The sequence below is a fragment of the Ixodes scapularis genome, unplaced genomic scaffold (genome assembly GCF_016920785.2).
Source record: "Ixodes scapularis isolate PalLabHiFi unplaced genomic scaffold, ASM1692078v2 PGA_scaffold3__209_contigs__length_174095766, whole genome shotgun sequence".
Classification (NCBI taxonomy): Eukaryota; Metazoa; Arthropoda; class Arachnida; order Ixodida; family Ixodidae; genus Ixodes; species Ixodes scapularis.
The window spans coordinates 89770967-89793760 of NW_024609868.1; the positions used below are offsets into that span (position 1 = coordinate 89770967).

At 44.3% G+C, this 22794-nt stretch overlaps 1 protein-coding gene across 1 annotated transcript in view; it reads left to right on the plus strand.

Annotated features, from left to right (window-relative positions):
* Nucleotides 1-22794, plus strand: part of LOC8034007 (sarcosine dehydrogenase, mitochondrial) — a 112915-nt gene that overhangs the window by 6175 nt on the left and 83946 nt on the right. The window contains exons 6-12 of the mRNA XM_040223012.2: nt 483-606; nt 5963-6168; nt 8113-8242; nt 14242-14419; nt 17398-17539; nt 20406-20489; nt 22526-22639. Coding sequence (XP_040078946.1) covers nt 483-606; nt 5963-6168; nt 8113-8242; nt 14242-14419; nt 17398-17539; nt 20406-20489; nt 22526-22639 — 978 coding nt within the window. The remainder of the gene's footprint in view (nt 1-482; nt 607-5962; nt 6169-8112; nt 8243-14241; nt 14420-17397; nt 17540-20405; nt 20490-22525; nt 22640-22794) is intronic.

The window sequence follows — 22794 nt, forward strand, 5'->3', positions numbered from 1 at the left end:
CTCCAGCCCGCGACCCCAAAAATACTTGAAAGCCGTCCGGCGACCTCCTCCCAGCCCCCCCCACCCCCTTCTGACTGCACTTAACAATGACTCCGCTCTCTGAGGACCCCGCCACCCCCACTATGCGCATCTCTGCTCTATCGTACGAATTGTAAAAATAAATGGTTGCTCGTCCAACACCACTGGCAGACCACAAACACACGAGATGATTGTGTGTTGATTGTGGATGCGGGCTAGAAGCCTTGTTTCGTTAATGTAAAGTGAACAGTATAGCTTCCCTGTCACGTGATAATCATCTCAGATGTCCTCGAAATGTACCCTTCCCCCTGCTTTCATTATTTTGTCTTCCTAGCATGCAGAATGGCATGCAGAAGCACAATGACCCTGCAAAAAAATGCACGATGCAGGCCTTCTGTAGACCGTCGGCGCAAAATCAAGTGTGACTCTCTTTTGAAAAGCGTTAATTTCAGATTTGACCGCAGGTGATCGAGAAGTGCTCTGTCCTGGGGGTCGAGACGCGCGTCGACGACTTCGGGACCAGACGAGTTTCGGGAGTGCGAACGCCATTCGGTCTTGTACGCACAAATGCTCTCGTAAATTGCACAGGTGAGGTTTTGATCATCTTTTCGTGTGGCGCACAACTTGGAGTTTGGTCTGCTAGGTTAAAGTTTTTGTAAACCGATTCCGTCAGTCAAGTTATACTTGGTAGACACAATCAAATGTTTTAGACATTCTAATGTAGATTCAACTGGCAGCATCTTCTGATTCCTCTATGAAATCAATATTGTCAAATGATTTTGGATGTTTACAAAATGTGCGCAATCACAGGCAGCTTTAATTCCGTCGAGTAGAGTGGTGGTGTCTTCAGTACCGCTATCCTGCGGTGCAGCGGAGCAAAAGTGGAGATGAAGAGAGGGAATACATGTATTCTACAAGAGTCGCTTTCTGGCCTAATTTTGGGGGAGGTAAGGGGAAAGGGTTATCATATCCTGCCAGTTATGCTGGCTTCACATACAAACTCCCAGAGGGAGAGCAAAGTCCGTTGGGCATAAGTCCGGGGGGTAGTCCGTGCCTCTAGTGAGGCAAAGAGAGGTCCTCTGTGTTTCCTCCTCATAAGTTCAAGACTACAGCAGTCCCACAAGAGATGTCTGATCATAAGGCAGGCCGCAGTGTCGCACATAGTACACATTACGTCAGGGGTGGGAGGGTCCGAGGGAGGCTCCTTGTGTTTGTTCTCAACGCCGGCGGCAGAAATGGAAAAGCACTTCTTTCGGGCAGAATTTGTACATGCCAGTAGGCTGTAACAAAAATAAAGGAAAAAATCGGATTAACTTGATTTCTCTTAACCGAAGCCAAGACCAAATTGAGGATTAATTAGTAATTTTCAGAAACCAATCTTGCAGCTAAGAGAGTGAAATTTAAGGCTTCTCACAGAACTTCCTTAGAATGCCAGACGTTTCGCATGAATGCACATGTGCATGGCAACACCGTCACCAGCAACATCTAGTGATAGTTGCAGTGGCATAGGGCAGGGGTTCTCAAGCTGGGCTTCGCGGAACACGGGTTCCACAAGCTGGTCTCATGGGCTTCGCAAACACCCGAATGGCCCCGCCCCCTCCCCACGCTGCAGGCTGTGCAGCAGGACCCTGTAAAGCACCTTCATCCCACTTTGTACTGACAATGCAATTAATTGATATGGTGGGGATATATGAGAAGCAACGCAAGCAACATTGCCTGCGATTGTACTTATGTCGCTTCTCGGTCGGCAAATATGGAGGGGGGGTTCCACACCAATTTTTTAGGCTTCCTGGGGTTCTGTGGGACCAAAAAGTTTGAGAACCCTTGGTATAGAGGGAAATAAATTGATGTACTAGTGGGGAAGATTGGGGGAGAGGAGGGGGGAGGGGATTAAGTGGTGCAAAATTATCAATAGTAGAAGCCAAATCTATAGTTATCAATAGCACAAATACTTTCTATAGTACTATCAACCCTATCGATGGTGCAAGCCAAATCTAGCTACGAATGGCAAAAATATTTCTGATATTACTACAGTGGAATCTCGTTAAGAGGAAACACTACTCCGGAAGGCTAACTTTTGAACCGTTTGTCTTATTTGCATGAAATTCGCAGGGTGTACTCATAGCTCTGGACAAGGATGCTGTGCAAGTTTTCAACCCTATAAATTTATTCCACGATGAGTTACATAAAATTTCATAATAAAAAAGTATCTGCTCAGGAAAGCTATCGTTTAGAAAGGGTAATGAAAATGGCCAGTTTTTTTTGCTGGAACATACAGCAGAATACTTGCTTCAGACAACTTTGAAAATAAATTTTAAAAATTATAAAATTTATTCACGAAAAGAAATATGGAAAAAAGTTTTTTTTGGTGTACATTTGATTTAAAAGAAATATAAACTTTTCATAACAAAAGAGCATAAAAATAGCAGAAAGTAAGTTCACAGTCGTGTTCTCCAGAAAATTTCAATATAGAAAAACCAAAATATATCTGCACGCATAATTTGATTATGAAATGATAGCTTCCCTGAACTGATATTTGACACTAAAAAGTGAAGCTGAGATAAATGCACTTGAAGTTTCATGATGACGTTTTAAAAATTTATTTTTGCGTCTTAAAGGGGTGGGGCAACGATTTTCGGACTTCGGTCAAAGATTTCTGGAAGTTGCCCCCTGACACTTCTGAAGTAAAGAACAGAAAACCGATTTCGCCTGCGTGTCCTAGTTGTTGCGTAAAAAAAAGATAAAGATTGGCATTTCGGGCACCCCTCAACTCACTTCCAGCCTTCAGGGTCACACCTGGTCGCACTCCCAGTGACGTCATTCGGAGTGCCGTGTAGCTTCCCGTGTGCTATCTCGGAGGACGCTTCCCCTCCCTCTCTCTGCGTACATTAGCGGGCGCTATGCTGCAGCTTAGAGCCGAGCGAGGTCACGTAATCTTTCTGCCGTAGTTCCTTCGGCTGCCACTTGGGGCTGCAGGTGGAGGAAAAAGCTCGACTTTTGCTTTGCGATTATGCAGCGGAATCGCGGCATTTTTAATAAAGGAATTGTTTTCTCTATCCTCTGGGACACGATAAGCAACGTAAAAATGACGAGATGAAAATTCTTTTTATCATAAAATCGTTGCACCGCCCCTTTAAATGTCATAAATTCTTTCCACCAGTGTAGGTGATGTCTTCCTCAAACTTCTTCTGATATACTGACATTGCTTTGAGCTATTTCACTTGTGGATGACGAGTGCTGTGCAGTGCAGCACACCTCACCAACATATAAAGAATAATTATTCTTGACATTGTTTGTCAGTGCACATTGACAAGACTTTGTGAGAGTGTTCTTTGTTATCCATACATGCCAAAACTTTGCAGTTCTGAATAGGCATTTTTTTAAAAAAAAAGGTGCAATTCAAGGTAGTGTCCCCCCCTAATTTGAACCTGAGGGAAACCAGAAGTCTGTTTGAAACGCAAAGTTTTAATTACTGAGAGTTTCCTTCCTAGAAATATGTAGGACGGGACTTGCATGTTAGTTTGAATTATCTGCGAGTTTGAATTAACCAGATTCTCCTGTATCGATAGTTGACTATTGAAAAACTATTAATATTACTATTGATAGTAGTGTACTATCAATAGACAAGTATTTACGACTATGTGTCAATAGTTTTCAATACATGTCAGTCAACATTTGATTGATACGCCCTTACATGTCTCTCGCCGTGCCCTTTTTGGGTTATACTTTCATTTTCTTAATACCAGATAGTTTTCTGAAAGTTGACTATTGATAGTCAACCGAAAGCCAATAATAAATAGTCAACAATCGATAGTTGACTATCGATAGCATTACTGATAGTCCACTATTGATAGCTTTTTCTTACTATTGGTAGTTTTTGAAAAACTATTAATAGCCAATTTATCTATAGTTTTATCACTTGGGCAGTCGGAATTTTAGTCTGGGTGGCACAGGCTACCTTTTTTTACAAAGTGAAAAGCCATAATTCATCCAATCATTTGAGGAAATTACCAGCTGTTAGAGGATTAACAAAAGTTTTAGTTGTTACTTTGGGGTGGGTTACATCTGCATTATTTTGACTGACTTTTATTCCATATATTTATGTTTTGATGATATCAAGTTTACTGGTTTTTGCTCCTACTTGCTAATGTATTAATTCAAACTAATTTTGCTTACTTGTTTAAAAATAATCAGGTTCTTGTCCTAAAGAACAAGTACAGCTTGGTTAAAGCCTAAAAAAAATTCAACTTGACTTATAGTTAACATATACCTAAATTTATAATATGAGTTACTTGTCCCATACTGCTTCGAGTTTAATGACACTACTGAGAAAAAATCTGTCGTACTTAAACCGGAATCTAGAGAATATTTTGAGAAGGGATTTTAGTCAATCTACCTGTTTAAGATTTAAAAAAATTGCATTTGAAACAAAACTTTGTTCCTTACTTTTCAGGGGTGGAACGGCTGCGCCATTTGCGCCATTTTGCGCCAGACGCATTTGTCTGCGCCATCCTGCGCCATTTTGCGGAAACTGCGCCACTGCCAATAGCTTGCGCCATTATGCGCCAAATCGCACAACGTGCGCCCAAAAAAATTGTATTTTGTCTTGGTTTCGGTTTCTATCGACTCGACTGGCAACAATGAGCACGTTTAGCTTGGTCGGCCCTGCAATCCTTTGTTCTGTTTATTCTCCCTATGTATCTCGAGTCGGAAGCGCGCCTAAAAACTCGGGGATCGGATTCCAAGTGCTACACCACCTGCATGCGACTGGATTGTTATTCTTCAACCATCAGTGATTAAGCAAGTCGGCCGAGGTGAGGTCGAGTCGTTAAGCGTCAGATTGCCTGAGGCTCTGCGGCCCGGGATCCAGAAGTCAACCAGTGGAAAAAAAATGAGCAAAAGATTCCGTTTAGTACTTAATCGTTATAAGTTGGAACCGCATTCCCGCAAGATAAATTGTGATTTGGTAGAACTGGAAACGCTGTCCGATCCGAAATTTTGCCGTCCAGCAGCTCTCACGCGAGCGGTAGATCTGCTCGGCGTACTTTAACCTTGCTCTTGTTAATCGCTTTGAATACAATAACTCTGTTAATCGTAGTCTGCTGCTTCGATATTGAGTTGCTCAATAGGATAAACTCGAAATTTGTTGCCCTGTTCCTCCACGCAGCTGCACGTCCGTTGCTTACGCACGTCACGTGGTTCGCACATATAATTACTATGTCGAGCACGTGAGTTGTGCGATAAGCAGTGCTGGTTTGCATCTTGAGCAGCTGAAAGCCACTCAGAAAATATCAAGTACATTATCTTCAGAAACGTATGGTACTTGCGTTTTGGCTCTCATTAAGGCTCACAAAGTTCCAAGTTTTCGCATCTGTTACACTGTTATGTGTTATCCCATCTACCTAGGTTCCTAACCTCTCATGTTCATCTGTGCTGCTAAGCACTATTGAAATTGCTCCCGTGCTCGTCTAAGACACAAGCTGAAGTGCAATGAAAACTGATCTGAGCTGCTCCTAGCCTGCTCCAGAATGTAGTTTTAGCTGCTCCCAACCTGCTCCAGAACAGCGGTTTTAGCTGCTCCCGTGACTGCTCCCAAATACATTTGATGAGTTCCACCCCTGCTTTTGTAATAATGACTTTTTTTTGCATCATGAAACACATGGGATGTGCTTGTAAAAAAAGAGTGAAGATAGCTGGTTTGTCATCCTAAAAAGGAACTACATGAATTTTAACACAGTTTTCGTATTTTGAAGAAATTCTTCGATTCATTAATATTAAAAGTACTCGATTGAGTTCTAAAATGGTTTTGGGGGTATGGCCACCGAGTTTGTGTTCATCCTGACCACAAATCTCGCCCTTAGCACTCATCTGATGTTTTCGCTTCTCACAAAAAGTGTCCCTTTAATGCTCGACTCCTTCGTTGCTCGGCGGTTGCGTGCCGCAGGCGCCTGGGCCCCTTACATCGGGGAAATGGCCGGCGTGAGTGTTCCCCTGGTGGCCATGAAGCACGCCTACGTGGTAACCAACCGCATAGAGGGCATCCAGGGCATGCCCAATGTGCGGGACCACGACCTCTCCCTCTACCTGCGGCTGCAGGGGGACGCCCTCTCGGTGGGCGGCTACGAGCCCAACCCCGTCTTCATTGACCAGGTGCGCCATCTCGGCTCTGCACACGACTCTTTGTGTACCGTAGGTCTGTGGGAAGGTTGTGGTCCCTGACAAGATGACAGTGGCCTTGTTTTTCAGTGTTTCCTACCTGTCTTACGAATGCACAGAAAGGGAAGGTGTCCAGTCAGAAAATTAGATACATTCCGTTTCGGTGCACCCATGGGACAGATAGAAAATGCCAAAAGGCAAGGCAGGGGTGCGGGGTTAACCCCTTGCCTACTCTTTTTTTTTTTTCATTAAACGTACAGCGAAATATTATTTTAAACGGGCAATTTACATAAAAATAAGGCAAAAACATTTTCTTGACTTCCAGGTGGGGTATGTATCTTGCTCTAAATCAAGACTTCTGGTCCAAGTCCCACTGACGTGCAGACGACGAAGTCGATAGAATGCTTGCAGGAGTCACATAGTTTTCATCACTCCTGTCACTCTTCATCAAACTATTGTCCAATTCCAAAAAATCAGAAGGCCTGAAGGATTTGTTGTCACATATGCCTGAGCATTAATTACTTTCAAAAAGGTTTTGTATCTCTTCATCAGCTAAAACAGACCTCCGCGCCAAAGCCATATTGTTTTAGCGCAAACGCTTAGAAGCGACTGCATTTTTTTTTTTTTTTTTGCTATAGGGAGCTTTTTATTTTTTTGTCAAACAGCAAAACAAACAAGCAAGCAACCCAAGGTAAATGGGGCAACAGGGATGGTTTTGCTATCTGACAGAAATTGTGCTAAACAAGCGCCAAAATCGAAACACGAGCCACACTTGTGGTCAGGCTTTGTGGTCTGTAGGGGGTGGCACAAGTGACACTCATTATTAGTAGGGAAGGGTTAGCATTCTTTGTCAGTACTGTGGAGATCTGGAGTTTGACATAATAACCCAGAAGCAGGGGGCAAAAAGAGATATGGATAACACAAAAGTCCCAACACGGCAAAAATTTTATTAAGCCAAGACATCTTTAGAACAGCGATGCAACAATTTTTGTGCTTTGCGCAAATACCGCTTAGAATGAATCCCCGACGTTAATGACGTACGAAACACCCATTCGTTTTTCGCCACATGCAATCAAAGTTGAAGAAAAAAATTAAAGAAAAACGCGCAGCGTTCACCCGTCAACTCGCAGCCAGAACAACCAGCCACGTGATCTGGAGCCGATTATATGCCGCCAATGTTGATTATAGCCATGCACTGAGTTCCAGACATTGTTATGGTTTGGCTATAGTCGTTATTACAGCGATTGGACACAAGCCGCTACCCGAGTGCTTCTCGAGCTGTTGATTATCATGAGCCCAAATCGACTGCCACGCAACGCTCAGGGCCAATCTATGAGCCGCGTTTAAATATATTGTCACTGGGCAGTACTGTGACTGCCCAGCTACATCATCAATTTTTGCGAAGGAGGGATTGGAAAGAAAATGCTCGCTTTTGTCCTTGAAATTACACTGCAACAAAGGAGTTTTTTCTTCAGTGGCGTTCAGGCCAAGTATCCTTGAGTCCCACTAGTGCCAGTACGCTCGTGTAAAGTGAAATACATTCCAAGTGAACATCATTGCGCGGCCCCTTTAGATAGGCCCACGACCTAGCAGAAATGCACACTGCACCTTTTCTCCCTGCTCGTGGGTTACCATCTTTAAACCGGCTCGCCTGTACTCTCTCGCTTTAGTTTCAGTAACCTGAAGTTTGATTTCGGGTTATGCGAAATTTTGCGGCGGATTTTAAACCTTTATTCTCGTTTAATTCGTATGGTTCATTCATCTCCATAATGTAACGAGAGACCAAACATTGCCCTAAATGCTTGTGAAATGTGCAAGCCTTACCGAATTACCATTAGCATGTTATTTATAATTTTTATTTTTTATTTTTAATTGCTTTTTGATACTTGCAGCTTTCTATGTCTGAGACTAGAACTTAATAGTTCCTTCCACTTGCAGCTCCCCAAGAACTTTGCGTTCGGCCTGTTTGACCTCGACTGGGATGTCTTTGGAACGCACATAGAGAGTGGAATGCACAGAGTTCCGGTTCTGGAGAAGACGGGCATCAAATCCACCGTGTGTGGGCCAGGTAAAAAAAAAAGAAAAAATTGGCTGTCTCTTTTGTGCTTTTTAAATGTGTTCTAATTCAGTGATGTGATTGCTGCGCCAATTGCGCCACACTGCGCCAAGGGGCTAACCCTGCTACATCCTGCTACATTTCACCGAAATATGGCTAATCTGCGCCAAGCCTGCACCAAAGGACCAATTTTGGAAGCCTTTCAAAAACGAAACTAAGAACCGTAATTGAGCATGCAAGAGCTAGGTGGCACAAGACGCCGCCCGACACAAAGTACCCTGCATCAATCGTCTATTCGGTCTTGCATGACTTTTCCCGTCGTCTTGTGTTTCGCGCCATTGATCTGGATCGCGGATCGGGAGCCCGTCGGTGTCGCCACCGGTGGCCATTGCTTGACACCACGCAATACACGCAAGTCTATGGGAGAAACGCACAAAAGTAAGAATATTGAAGCATGTGCGCTGTGCTCGGAGGCGAGTATTTTATGGTTTGCTGCGATCCTTATGTCGGGTGTTTGGAGATTGAATCGGTATCTGTCAAACGTTCGAACGCCGATTAAAAAAATCAAACGTACCGGTGCACTTACGGCTGTGCTGGCAAGCTTGCTCTCGTAGTAGGGTAAGCAAAGGAACTTGCGGTCAATGAAACCGTCTTCGGGGAAGCCCAGAAATTTATGAATGGCAAAGAAGTTCTATCTCGACAGCGGCTTTCCGGGGGTAAGCGAAATCCGCGTAGCAAAACCTTCGAGCTTGTCGTCTGCTAAACCCAACTCAACGAAACCGCCACTGACTCCGTGGTAACTCTAGGTAACTCTCGCCTCATTGATCTGCACTACAGCAGAGTCATTCTCGACCACAAAATATTTATTTAGAAGAACTGCGAGGGTTGTCAGTTTTAATAGTTGCAAGAAGACTATTAAACGGGCTTACTGAAAAGCTTCCAAAAAGTTGCAACGCCGACAACAGCTTCGAAACGGGGGAAACGTCACTTTTTCTCATTCTTCCCATAGAGTCCCATGCATTGGATGGTGTCAATCAATGGCCGCCAGTGGCGACACTCGGCCCCAGCTGCCGAGGCCGTGGTTCGCGATCCAGCCTACTACAATAGAGATCAGTGTTTCGCGCACTGATCTCTATTGTAGTAGGCTAGATCGCGGACCACGGCCTCGGCAGCGGGGGCCGAGTGTCGCCACTGGCGGCCATTGATTGACACCAGCCAAATGCATGCGACTCTATGGGAAGAACGAGGAAAAGTGCCATTTTCCCCCGTTTCTCAGCTGTTGTCGGCACTGAAACTTTTTGGATGCTTCTCGATAAGCCCGTCAAATAGCTTGCGTACAAACACTTAAACTGACAGCCCTCGCAGTTCTTATAAATAAATATTTTGTGGTCGAGAGTAACTCCGCTGTAGTGCAGTTCAACGAGGCGAGAGTTACCTAGAGTTACCGCGGAGTCGGTGGTGGTTTCGTTGAGTTGGGTTTAGCAGACGACAAGTTCGAAGGCTTTGCTACGCGGAATTCGCTCACTCCCGGAAAGCCGCTGTCGAGATGGAACTTTTTTGTCATTCATCAACTTCCGGGCTTCCCTAAGGACGGTCTTATTGACGGCAAGTTCCTTTGTTTACTCCACTACAAGAGCAAGCTTGCCAGCTCAGCCGTGGGTGCTCCAGTACTTTTGATTTTTTTTTATTCGGCGAACGGACGTTTGACAAATACGGATTCGGTCTCCAAACACCCGACATAAGGATTGCAGCACACCACAAAATACTCGCCTCCGAGCACAGAGTACATGCTTCAGTATGCTTACTTTTGTGCGTTTCTCCCATAGACTTGCGTGTATTCTATTGCCCGGTGTCAAGCAATGGCCGCCGGTGGCGACAGCGACGGGCTCCCGATCCGCGATCCAGCCTACTGAAATAGAGATCAGTGGTTTCGCGCTCTCGTCGTCTCAGAAATCTCGTCTCGCGCCTTTTTCGTTTTTTTATTTTTTTTTTAGCGATAGACGTGGGCGTGTGCGGATGCTCCGACGTTAGTGTGCCGGGTTCCAGCCATGCCGTCATGCTGTGAAACAAAACCACGTTTTTGCGTGGTGAGAGTTACTTTGTGTGCTGAAGCGCTCGCGCGACAACAGTCGCCGTGGTCGAACGACGTCGTGTGTTGCCGTCCCCACGTCGCTGCAGATATGGCGCTTTCTAAACTGAAATGCATCGACATTTCTGCTCTTGTTTAAATCATACGTTGCTATAAAAATCCCTCTTTAACTCAATTAATGCTTGGCGAAGTTTTGATTACCTAGGTTTCTCTCGGTGGGCTTTCTTTCGAGAGGGACCCCGGTACGTGAAAAATCTGCCGCGAAAGAAAGTTGATGACGAGAAGCGAGCTAAAGCATCGAAGGCAATGTCTGCACGCTGAACCCACACAGCGCGCTTGTTTGTCTCGAGTTCAGTCGTTGCACAAAGCGCTCCAAGAACTTTTTGACCTTGATTCGTAATGTCTTGCATCGATACTCTCAGATTCTATTTTCCTGTGTGTTTAGCCTGTACCTCGCCCGCCGGCCTGGCAAGCACGCGCCGCTGGTCTTTTTATTGTCGTATGCTGGACAGTTACATTTTGCATACTATTTTGGGAACCAGTTGGTGGCATGGCTTTGGTTTCGGTCGAACAGCCGTTGTCTCCGCTCGCGCGGTGAATCACGTGTAACTGCAAGCGTGCCGAAGTTGCCCTCACGTGCATGTGAACATTATTGCACGAGAGGCACCAGCCGGGACGCTTGCAATTAATTGTTTTAGGTTTGCTTACTTTTTATAAAAATCGGCCACGTCGGGAACCAGTAAAACGATAGCAAGTGTTTTTTTATTGTTTTTTTTAAATTTTCGGCAACACTTACAGCTTTGTATACTTGTGGGATGTCTCAGCACCACAAACACAAGCAGCGAGTTCCGCCCCAACACGTCACATCACAACACAACACAAAGTGACCTTCGTTTGTCCAGCACTTAAAACAAATATTAATTTTTCTAAGAATATATGCTCCAAACGTCACTTTTTCTGCTCTGAAACACTGTTTTGGCTGCTCCAAAAGCCACTTTTGCTGCTCCAAAACACTGTCTTGGCTGCTCCGAAGTCCACATTTGCTGCTCCAAAAGGTGCTCCAAAATGGCTTAGGCCAATCACGTCACTGTAATTTCATACCATACCGAAAAAAGATCTCCTTTCCTCACCTTCACCTAAAACCAGTCTGTCGCACACATTGCAGTGAATGAATTGTCCGTGAATTGGCGCTTCCAACTACCAGTCGTCTGCTCCGTAGTGGCAACTGGCTGCCTGTTGTTGCTGGGACCAGTGCTGTCTTCTTGCAGCCACGTCCCACGCTCTTAGCTCGCTCTGCCCGCCTTTGCGTCCTCGCTCCTATGCCCCTCTCTTGGATCTTTCTCCTTCACCTTGCCAACTCGCTGGTTGCCACCCCACGCACTTTGCATTCGTTGCTGGTCCTCTTCATTGAGTGCAATTTTCGTTGGTGCTCCTCTTCCTTAAGCGGTCTTTTTCTTGGGGGCTCGATGGCATCACACCTTTTAACAAAGCACGCAAGCAAGTCTTGATAGTATGCATAGTCAGCTTTGCTTCCGAGCACATACGCCCACTGGGAAATCCCCGCTCTAAAAGCAATTTGTCTGCATCGCTAGGAGTGAATTCCATAGACTTTCCTTAAGCCTTCGCATGATGATTCCGACCACCGGATAGGATAAATGAATCGGTTGAAAGCAAGATTTCTAGTTGGGAAATTCGGTGCATGTTACATACGATAAAAAACAAATAAAAAACACGACACAGAGATAAAAAACAATTAAAAAAACACAAGACCCAAGGAACAAACAAGTTGGTGTCTGTGTCCTCATTTTCCGGTGTTCTTTGGTCTTTTCTTTTTTTATGTAAATGACTATGACATGGTTGAGCTGCAGAAACTTGTTTGAGGCATGACACTGATTTAGAACGGATGTGTGGCTCTTATCGCCATATATATAAAAAAAATTTTTATGCAGGAGTTGCACGGTTGAGCCTGCTTTACATCAGAAGCCAAGAAACTTGGGCTGTGAACCGCTCCAGTGTCTAAAGCCACCGACTTAACCACCAGATTGTTGAATCTTTCTTGCCGCGTGCTCTGAAATTAAATGTTGCCACAGCCTGCAGCGTATTCGAATGGTGACATTTTGAATCTGCCACGAAAACCTCGGAGGGCGTATAAATAGGGGGCGCATCCCTTGACAAAATGTGCGACGAAAGTGTCCGGGTGGCTATCCTTCAGCATGAAAGGCATTTGGCGCCGGTTGCCATATCAGAAATCGACGTAGAATGGCATCGCGTGGAAGCTAGCCGACGCCAGTTCGTAATGCTATGAACTAAGGTGGGCATGCCAGCTTCTCGGACTCGCCTTAAAATACCGTGCATGCGCCTCAGTCCCGATAAACGCCCACCCCTACTTTTGGAAAATTTCAAATAAAAGCGAAGAGCATATCGATCGCCGACCCCAGCAAACTTTCGAGGCTGACCGGTGTGTTCTTCCACATTGGCTGCCTTTCGTAGAAGCCGGTGCAAAGTGGTGAAGTGTTACGGACGTGCCTCGGTGAAAAGAGGTAAAGCTCGATGAAAGAGCGCCAGCGCGAAGCAAGCTCTTCTTTTGCGACGCAGGTGCTTTAAAAAATTAGGCGTTCTGCCACACCCCCATACTGCTCCCTTACCACTCCGTTGGATCAAGCAAGGGCCCACCATGGGACCTAACGAGCGCTTGTCGCATTTTTTTCGTGATTATCTTCAATGCTCAAGCGGGTGCCTGGTCAATTTTCTGCACCATGGGATCTCGTTCTGAGTCCCTCGGACCCAGGCATTCCCCAGAATACTCTCGTGGGTTATCCAAATTTGCATATTTCCTCAACAGGCCCTGCTGCAAAGTAAAGCATTTTTCCAGTTCAAGCACTATTGTAACTCCTCTGAGTCACCCTTTGACGTATAACTTAGCCCTACACTCCCTGATATATGCATTATAGCTCACAAAGCCCTTCAGCATCTTCACTGCTATGTTGCATTGTTGCCAGTGATGTTTCATTCAGGGTTATAATATGACCCTTAGACATAGCCGTTTTGCTGCGCCTAGGATTTGTTAATACCTTTCCGTCCTAAGCCGTGACTTTATCACTTTCCCTTCTTGAAGCTCTTGGACCTCCAGATGGTTTCTCGTAATATTTAGCTCCCTCTAAAGTTTCTCCCTAATTCCCTCGTTCATCCTTAAAGTTACCCGCAATCACATTAAAATTCCCATTTCTTGTTTCACCAAAAGCGAGGCCGAAAATCCCTCGAAAACGGAAAAAAAAAACCTGAATGGAACATCACTGGCAACAATGCAACATAGCAGTGAAGATGCTGAAGGGAATGGGAATTTTAATGTGATTGCGGGTAACTTTAAGGATGAACGACGGAATTTGGGAGAAACTTTAGAGGGAGCTAAATATTACGAGAAACCATCTGGTGGTCCAAGAGCTTCAAGAAGAGAAAGTGATAAAGTCACGGCTTAGGACGGAAAGGTATTAACAAATCCTAAGCGCAGCAAAATTGCTATGTCTAAGGGTCGTTTTATAAAGTGGCCAGTAGCATTTCCTTCTCTTTAAATGTGCGATTTCAGGCGTCTTTTGTGGGAAAATGCGCACAAAGTGTCCCGCATCACAGAAATTGGCTGCTGCGAAAACAAAGGTAAAAAAAATGTAGAAAAATATGCGGTGATATTTAACATTTTTTCAGGGAACGTTCCTCAAGTAGGGAATTTTCGTACCCAAGAAAGGGAATTCTTTCACGTGGTATGGAACATAACTGATTGTCGCCGAGATTGGGATGGGTTCCTCTTCTATCGACTAAGACAAAGGGCCTTGAAGTCAATCGGTTTCAGAAGCTGCGTTTTACGGTAACCCATTCGCCAACTCCCCGACGGACATCTCGAGCCCGGTCTCCTCTGGCCCCGTCACAGAGTCGTTCACGGCCGACCACAAACCCCTGCTGGGGGAGGAGCCCTCCCTGCGGGGCTTCTTCCACGGCTGCGGCTTCAACAGCCTGGGCATGAACGGGGGTGGCGGTTGCGGCAGGGAGCTGGCTGCCTGGGTGCTGCAGGGCAGGCCCAACCTGGACATGTATGCCTACGACATACGGTGGGTGCACCCCAAAGGGCCTGGCGGCAGGGGCCCCACCTCCTACTAGGGTGCCTGGGATATGTCTTCGCAGAATGTGTTTACCACCGTTTACACTTTTGTATTTGAGTGTGCTCAAGTGAATGTCGTCTCTTAGTGATCACTTACGACGGGGAGGGCGCCACGAGAGCGCACGACACCAGAGTGCATGTCACGAGGGCGCTGAACAACAGCCGCAGTCACTAAGGTGCCTCTTTCCGTGGCGGAAATTTCAAGTATCGAAGCCCCTTCTGTAGTAACTGGGTTGTTATACAATGGATTAGCTGTTATTTGACAGCCAGCACTGCACAATATGTGAGTGCAGCTTCACATTTTATCATTAATCATAGTCCTGAACGAACGGATTGATTTCTAGCACGTTCTAAATTCGATATTTTCCTGACGTTTGCTAGAATTGAACATGATAATGATGTAACACCTACACATATCTTTATTCCTGGGAAAAAGCTCATTGCCAAACCAATTTTTTTCCACCCATATTGATATGTGAACCGAATTTTTGTTTCTGAGGAACAAAAATGACGGGTAGAATTTTCTCGAGAGCAAAAGTAGTGACCATTTTAAAAGGAGCACTTTATCAGTGGCAGCGACGACAGCTACGCGGTAATATGTTGAGTTAGGAATGGATAACCCGAACAGAATAGATGATCTTAAATGGTGTGACTGCGCAGACGGCTGTGTGTTTGATTTGTTTAAAGTCCCCAGTATCGATCACTCCCAAGGCGCACATATGGTCTCTTGTGATGCGCGCTCTAGTGACGCGCTCTCATGTTGCACCATTCACCTGCAGCAGCGCTCTGTTGCCGTGCGCTTTGCTGTCGTGGCGCCCTCCTGTTGCACGCTCTCCCGTCGTCGCTCTAGTGTCATGCGCTCTCGTGTTATACACTTACAACCATTATGAGAGGTAACGCGAAGTTTTAATCGTTATAGCCTATTATTGTTGAATCTGGACTAGAAACTGGTCGTTTCTAGTCTAGAAATTATATAAACCGATCATTATAAGCAATCCACCGTTATATGGGCTATCGTTATACCGTAAAATACTGAAGAAACGCCCACCCCCATTTTATCGAGATACGCGTAAAGCAAACTATGGGGCGCTTATTAGGATGCTTGATGTGTACTTGCCCAAATTTTTGAATTTCAAAATTGTTAATGGTATGTGCTTGTACGGGTATGGGCGCTTCCTCGGTATTTTACGGTAAGTGGACTGCACTGTACAGCTTTTACGGCGAGAGGACACACTTGTGCTTCCAGGTAGTTCTGGAACTGCACGTAACTTGACTGAAGGTAGGACCTCATTCATTCGAAGCTGGTCGGACAGCGAAAAATGTGCGAATTAAGCGGATTTGCGAATTACCTATCTAAAAACGAAAGAAAACAACAAAATATTTTGTGCAAAGCCTTGAATCTTGAAGTAAACATCTTACTCAAAACGAGAGGACATTGCCCGAAGTAGTCATCGATATGGGGCTGCCGTGTTCTGTAATTAGCGGTGCCGAACATCATATTTTCAAGAAGGCTAACTAGGTGCAACATCTCAGAATCACCGCCGTTATATCTTGCGTTTGCGTTTTGCAGCGTGCCGCCTGTTCCATCTTCTCTCCTTTTTGTTTGAATCGGCTTTCGACTGTCCGGTTCTGCCTTTCTCGTTTTCAACTCTGTCATCGAGGCACTCGAGGTGCATAACTTGTGTTTAGTGTCACTGTGTTGCTGTGCATGCTGGTTGATCGACTTCATGTCTTCGTACTGCTTCCGAGCACCTGCACGACCACACACCTCATTTGCGATAAAAGTCGAGATCACCAAATGAAATTACTAATTGTTTGCTGTCCTCGTTCCCGCAACACCGCAACTTTGAATGGCGTTTTTTTCTTTTTTTTTATATTATTATTGTTTGTGTTGTTGACAAGTGCTGATTGTTTGGCAAGTTGGTATGGTATGTTAGAAAACATGATTGCACTTTCAAGACAGGGACATAGGAAGAACAGACACCACAGAGCGCTAACTTTCAACTGATTTAATTCAAGAGCCTTGGCGTAGAAACACACTGCGTCACCGCGTCACTGCACCACATTTCAATCAATCCGTGGCCCCGCCACTGACCGCAAGTACGCTAAGTCCTTATCCGCCAAGTCAATTGACACCAGACTGGCACGACACGTGCCGGAACTATTTATAGCGTCAGCCTCCATAATCTCTCTAACACTCTTATCTTTGTGTCTAGCGAGAACAGTAGAAGAAGCAAATAATGGTTTGCACCTGCAGTCATGACAGTAACACGACAGATGGCCATCCCAAACTCCTTTCCCTTTCCGGTGGTGTTCCCTTAACCGTACATTTAAACATCTGCCTGTCTGGCTGACATAAATCTTGCCACATGAAAGCGGAATTCGGTACACCACTTCTTCCGTGCACACAACAAACGGACTCCTGTGCTTGATTGGGCAGCCTGCCGGTACCTTGCGGAATGGATATGTCATCTTGCACATTTTTGCGAGCTTTTCGGGTGCAGAGTAAACAACTTTTACATTTACACGTTTTGCTATTTTTCCCAGACTGTGCGCTGTTCTGTGCATGTAGGGCACAACTGCAACTTTTTGTCTCGCTTGACCTGCCTCTGGCCGCAGGCTAACGTCCTTTCTAATTTTCTTAAGGACGCCTTCTGCTACAGATACAACCACAGCCTTTGGAAACCCGGCATACTGCAAGCGTTTGTTTTGTTCAGTCAGACTCGAGGACATTGCATGATGGCAAGATTGTCGTCATTCGCTGGTGTTCTGTAAATCCTAACGATTGGCTCTTCATGTTGTATAAGAAAGTTAGATGGGGTCTGTTTTGCTGATTAAGAAAGTCACTTTCAGTTGTACAGAATGTTGTGTTGTGTTTATTGAACTTAAATTCCTAAGAAACGAAACACTTTTTTTTTCATTGGGCAGGCGGTTCTCGCCCGAGCTAACATCCAATGCACGTTGGGTACGAGAACGCAGCCACGAGTCTTACGTCAAGAACTACTCCATCGTTTATCCCAGTGACGAACCTCTTGCCTCGAGGAACATGCGCAAAGACCCGCTGCATGAGGTAGGAAACATTTTGCAGGCTCAACAGCCGTCTCAGAAATATTTTGTCTACTCACAAGTTTCCCAATTTTCACGTTGCATCCCGGATTGGTTGGCACCTATGCTGGGCGTCAATCACTTTGAGCTGCGTTGTCGATGCTAGGGCAGCTTCCACAGTCCTGCAGCCCTGCATTGCTAGGAAAGTGATTTCCTCTTGTCTTTCATTCACATGCTTTCAAGTAAAGGAAGTGCCAAACAAAACTATGCACTCATACAAGTAGCCTTCACAGCGTTGGAGCATTGCGGAAGTTATGCTCGCCTTGACTATATGACACAAAATTGTTGATGCTAAGCATAGCATTGATCTACCACCTCTTCGTTTTTGACTTCTTTCCACTAGTAACAAATGATGTGTCATGGCTGCATGACATGCGAGGCGGAGTCAGTATGAGCGTGAACCATGGAGGGTATGTTATGCTACTATTACCAGTGGAGCCGCTGGGTGTTCACATAACACCAAAGGTTCAAGGCATGTGCTTATTGTCGCTCTCTCATTGAAGTGTCTGACCAGTATTAAGGTGGAGGCAACTGTATGAAGCTTGTTATAGATCAAGGTTTGTACTCACAAGTGCACCAGCCTGAACCCAGGCTTAAAGCTAGGAAAACGTCAAGAAAGGGAACAAAGCTGGCAGTGGAAACTATTTGCAGGGGATCAGAAAGAATGTACCGGTATAGTTTAAAAATAAAAATTCTGTTCATTTATGAAACTTTATTAGTCAAGTGGTTTTGCTGTCACTAATATGGCTGTAAGCAAGCTAAATCTGGATTGAGGTTTCTCCTCCAGCAGACTGTACACAGTGCAGTTCTTCGAGAACATTCTGTGGCCCTAATCAAATTTGTCTAACAAATGCTTCATGAGGCTTGATACAGACACAGGTGAACAAATGTTCCAGTGCAGAGCTAGCCTCCACGAGGGACACTTCACGAGGCAATTTTTTGGCACGAAATGTAACTTCCTTTTTCTAATAATAGTCATGTTTAATGTCATTCGCATTTATTCAAATATGGGTTAGTGTTTTCTTTCTGATGAAGTGTTTTAAAATTAAAGGTTGATTTATAGTTGTGACCAAAGGATGTTGACCTATATTGGTGAGCGAAAATTCCTGACCCCATCAAGCTGACTTCGGGCGCTCCATTGTGCTAACTGCATCTCCGAGCATGTCATTGCAAAGTGATAAAGATTGACAAGCACATGCCAATGCAAAGCAGAGAAGCCTCATGCGTGAGCACTAATGCAAAGTGGTGAAGTTTCACATGAGAGCTATTGTGCAAAGCAGTGAAACTTCACATTAGAGCACTGGCACAACGTAGTGAAGCTTCATGTGAGAGTAGTGGTGCAAAGCAGCGAAGCTTCACGCAAGAGCATTAGCACAAAGCGGTGAAGCTTTATGCAAGAGCACTGGTGAAAAGGACGAAGATTCATGCAAGAGCACTACCGTAATATCCCGAGAGACTACCCATCCCCAACAGATAGCCCATCCTGATTTGTAGCAGGACTTTCTATTTTTCAATGGCTCAAGTTGAGCTACTTTGTGAACACCGAATGTTAGCCTACCCCTTATTTTTACCTAAAGTGCTCTCAGTTTTGGGTGGGCAATTTCTCGGGATATTACGGTAGTGCAAAAGGTGAAGCTTTACACAAGACCACTAGTGCAAAGGGTGAAGCTTCACATGAGAACACTTGTGCAAAGCTGTGAAGCTCCATGCAAGAGCACTGGTACAAAGCTGGGAAGCTTCATGCAAGTGCACTGGTGCAAAGCTGTGAAGCTTCGTGCAAAAGCACTCATGCACGGGGTGAAACTTCATATAAGAGCACTAGTGTAAAGCGGTGAATCTTTATGCAAGGAGAGCAGCACAACTGCTATGACTGCTTGTAGGCCCATGGTTCTAGAAGCTAAAACTGAATTGAGCAGTGGGATTGACAAGTGAGTTTTTGCTAGGGTGATTAGGCACACTGTGAAGTGAATGATTTTACAAATTTCTTTTTCTTTGGATTCTTTAAAAATCAGGGTTAACAAACATTTGGATAATTTTTTTCCTTTGGAGTTTTCAAGTATTGGGGTTTATTTATTTTTAGAAAATACTGTACCCAAAAAAGTAATTGTTGTTATATTGCCTTTCAATGGCTCCCTGGCCTTGCCAAGCTGTTTTCTCAGCATCTCTTTTGCCATGGTGACTATGTCGATGCATATGTTAGAAAATAAACTTTGAACTATGGACTTAGACTACTATCTTTTCACTGGGGAAATATCACATTCCAGGATTATAGGTTAATGATAATGAATCTAGCTCAGACTGAGTGGTTTGTGTTCAAAAACTAAAAAGAAGTTCTTTCAACAAAGGGAGCTTTTTGGGGACAAGATACTTATAATAGTTTTTGATTAGCCTATGGTGCAGATAGTTTAATATTTTTTCTAAGGAATTAATCTTTGGAATCTGACTAGCTTGGCCATATTGAACATAAAAAACTAAATGCATTGTCTTATTTTGTTTTATATTGAGACTGATAACTCACTGAATTCCTCTCATACCTCATGTCTTTTTCAGGAATTGTCTGCTATACTTGGGGGAAGGTGGTACCAGTCATGCAGTGTGCCTTGCTTCTGACCATTCACTCTCTTCCTTTTTGTGATAGGCTGTTACATCATTCCAAAGCATTCAAATGCATCAATGATGAGCACTCACCGCATGCATTCTATATCGCTTTGCTGTCTTGTCTAGGTTTAAGGTGGTCTAGATGTTTGTGTCTGTTAACTTTTCACATTAATTCGCTGTGCCGTGTAAACATGTGCAGGTCTCACCCTTTGCTGTTTTGTGGCTTATTGCAGGAGATGTCCAAGTCTGGGTGCGTCTTCCAAGAGCGCCTGGGCTGGGAGCGTCCAGGGTGGTTTGCACAGGATGGGCCTTCTCCTGTGAGTCATGTTTCAAAGTATGTTTACAAGATCACATTTCTGATAGTTTGCTTTACCTTCCTAATACTGTTAACAACTTCAGTTTTGCAGAAACCTAATTTTTGCAGATTTCACAACTTCAAAGTATTACGAAAATTTTATCTTACAAATATATCGCCACATGCTAAAGAAAACATAGCATACCACTCCCAATTGTGAACTTTTCCCAAAATCCACACTTCGCAAAGTCTGCAAAATTAGATTTGTTTACAGTAGTTGATTGCTAAATAGTTTTTGGCATGTTTTTTTATAGTTTTTGAATACTGTTTTATACCTCTTTAGGATTCTAGAATAGTCTCAAAAGTCGTAGCATTAGGTTTTGGAGATCTAGTTCAGTAAAAGCTTGTTAGCTTGAATTTCAAAGAAATGCTTAGAAGTTTTAATTAATCAAAGTTTGAACTAAGGAAACTCAAAGAAAAAGGATCACTTTTGCCTCTGGATAGGCCCGGCAATGCTTGGAGCCGCCAAATTCTTTGAGCTGTTGTGCGTGGGCTTAGCAGAAGTCATGATTCCATCCTCTTAGCTGACGAAGAGGTGTAAGACAGTGAACGCCTTTGTAACCTGCTATGTAGATGGCTACACTGGTGCTCCCTTTCCTTTCTCGTTGTCTTTTCATTATCATTTTACAGTCAAACCCGGATATATCAAATTCAAAGCGGATGGTAAAGTAGTTCGATATATTCATAATTTGATATACAAATATATGTTAACTTAAGCTCCAGTCGAAATTTCCGCTCATCTCTGCTAATACCGAAGGCTGCGACAAACAGGACCTTACCAAATAGAGCCTCCAAGAGCCACTAAATACAGTAGAGCTTCGTTGATGGAGATCGCAAACACCGCCGCATTTACGCGACAATGTTTGCGATCGTTTACGCTGCCCTTTACGTTTACGCGCGTGAGCCCTTCTCCTTGCTTTTGTCGCCCTCCACTTTTTTTTTTTTACAACAGTTTTTTTGTTGCGTGTATCCTTGTGTGCATATGAAATGGCAGGGGTAGCGCAGCACATGGCCTGGGAATGAATGCTTGTGATGATCAAATTTCCAACTGGTGAACAAAAAGAGTGAGACGAGAGAATAAACATCTTTATTGAGCAAAAGAAGCTTCGGGAGGCGTCCTTAGTCCAGGATGCCTTGAGCTCGGGCCGCTTCTTGGGCCCTCGCGACCAGTCGTAGCTGATCGTCGAGGTCGGAGCTGGCCAAGGCTCTCTCCCATAGCTAAAGAGCAGAGAAAACATACACCTGTGCCAACTGCCTGATCTGCAATGCTGCCTGATCTGCAATGCTGCCTGATTGGCAGTGCTGTGTCTGGCAGTTCACTATACCTTTGCATGATTGTCCACGGTTCGAATTATAACGGGGAGTGCCGATTTGGGAGCCAATCAATTAGTATTTTTATACATGAATGTCTATTTAGCATGGTCAGGCCATGGCATTTAGTTCCAATTATTCAAAAACTAAAATTAACAAGGAGCGAGTTCACGAGCTTTCGCTGTAACAATATTGGCAGAAATTGCTATACTGTAACTGACTTCATTTTTGTGGGCTCTATATTTTGCATTAGTTAATGAAGTGTGGGTTTCAGAATTATGTTTCAATTTGAAGTGATTTTTTGTGTGTTCGTTACCGTGGGGTGATATATATTTGCGGATCACTTGTTTGCAATATTTTTCAGGTCAGGAAATTGTGGTCCTTGTGAAAATTAGGTTGTTTATTGCATTTCCTTGTGCATCATTTTCGCCCATTTGTGAAGAAAAACCAGAATGCCTACTTTTTTTGGATCAGTTTCATTGTTCCCAAGGATTTTTTCCCATATTTGAGAGCCCATCATTGTGAGCGGCCAAGAATTTTGCCTAAAACCAGAGCTGTACTCTAAATCACAAGATTTGGCTAATTTGACCCCTGCACGATTTACCGGAAAGTGAAGGAATGAGCCTTGTTATGGTAGCCAGCAGTTTTGCATAACTTATACTTCTTCCCATTTTTGGTTGGCGACAGGTCCTCGACTATGACTACTACGGAAGTTACGAGAATGAAAAGCACGAAAGCGACACCTACGGAGACAGGCTAAAGATGGACTACACTTTCGGTTTTCCAAAGCACCATGAAATCGTAAGTTCAATTATTACAGTAACCTTCGTTATGTAGTACAGTCAAATCTCGTTAATTCAAACTCGAGGAGGACCAAAAATTTGTTTGAATTAAAGAAAGCTCATTAAATGGAGCACTTACGTGCAGCGCTGCGTTGGGTGGCGCATGTGCACTGA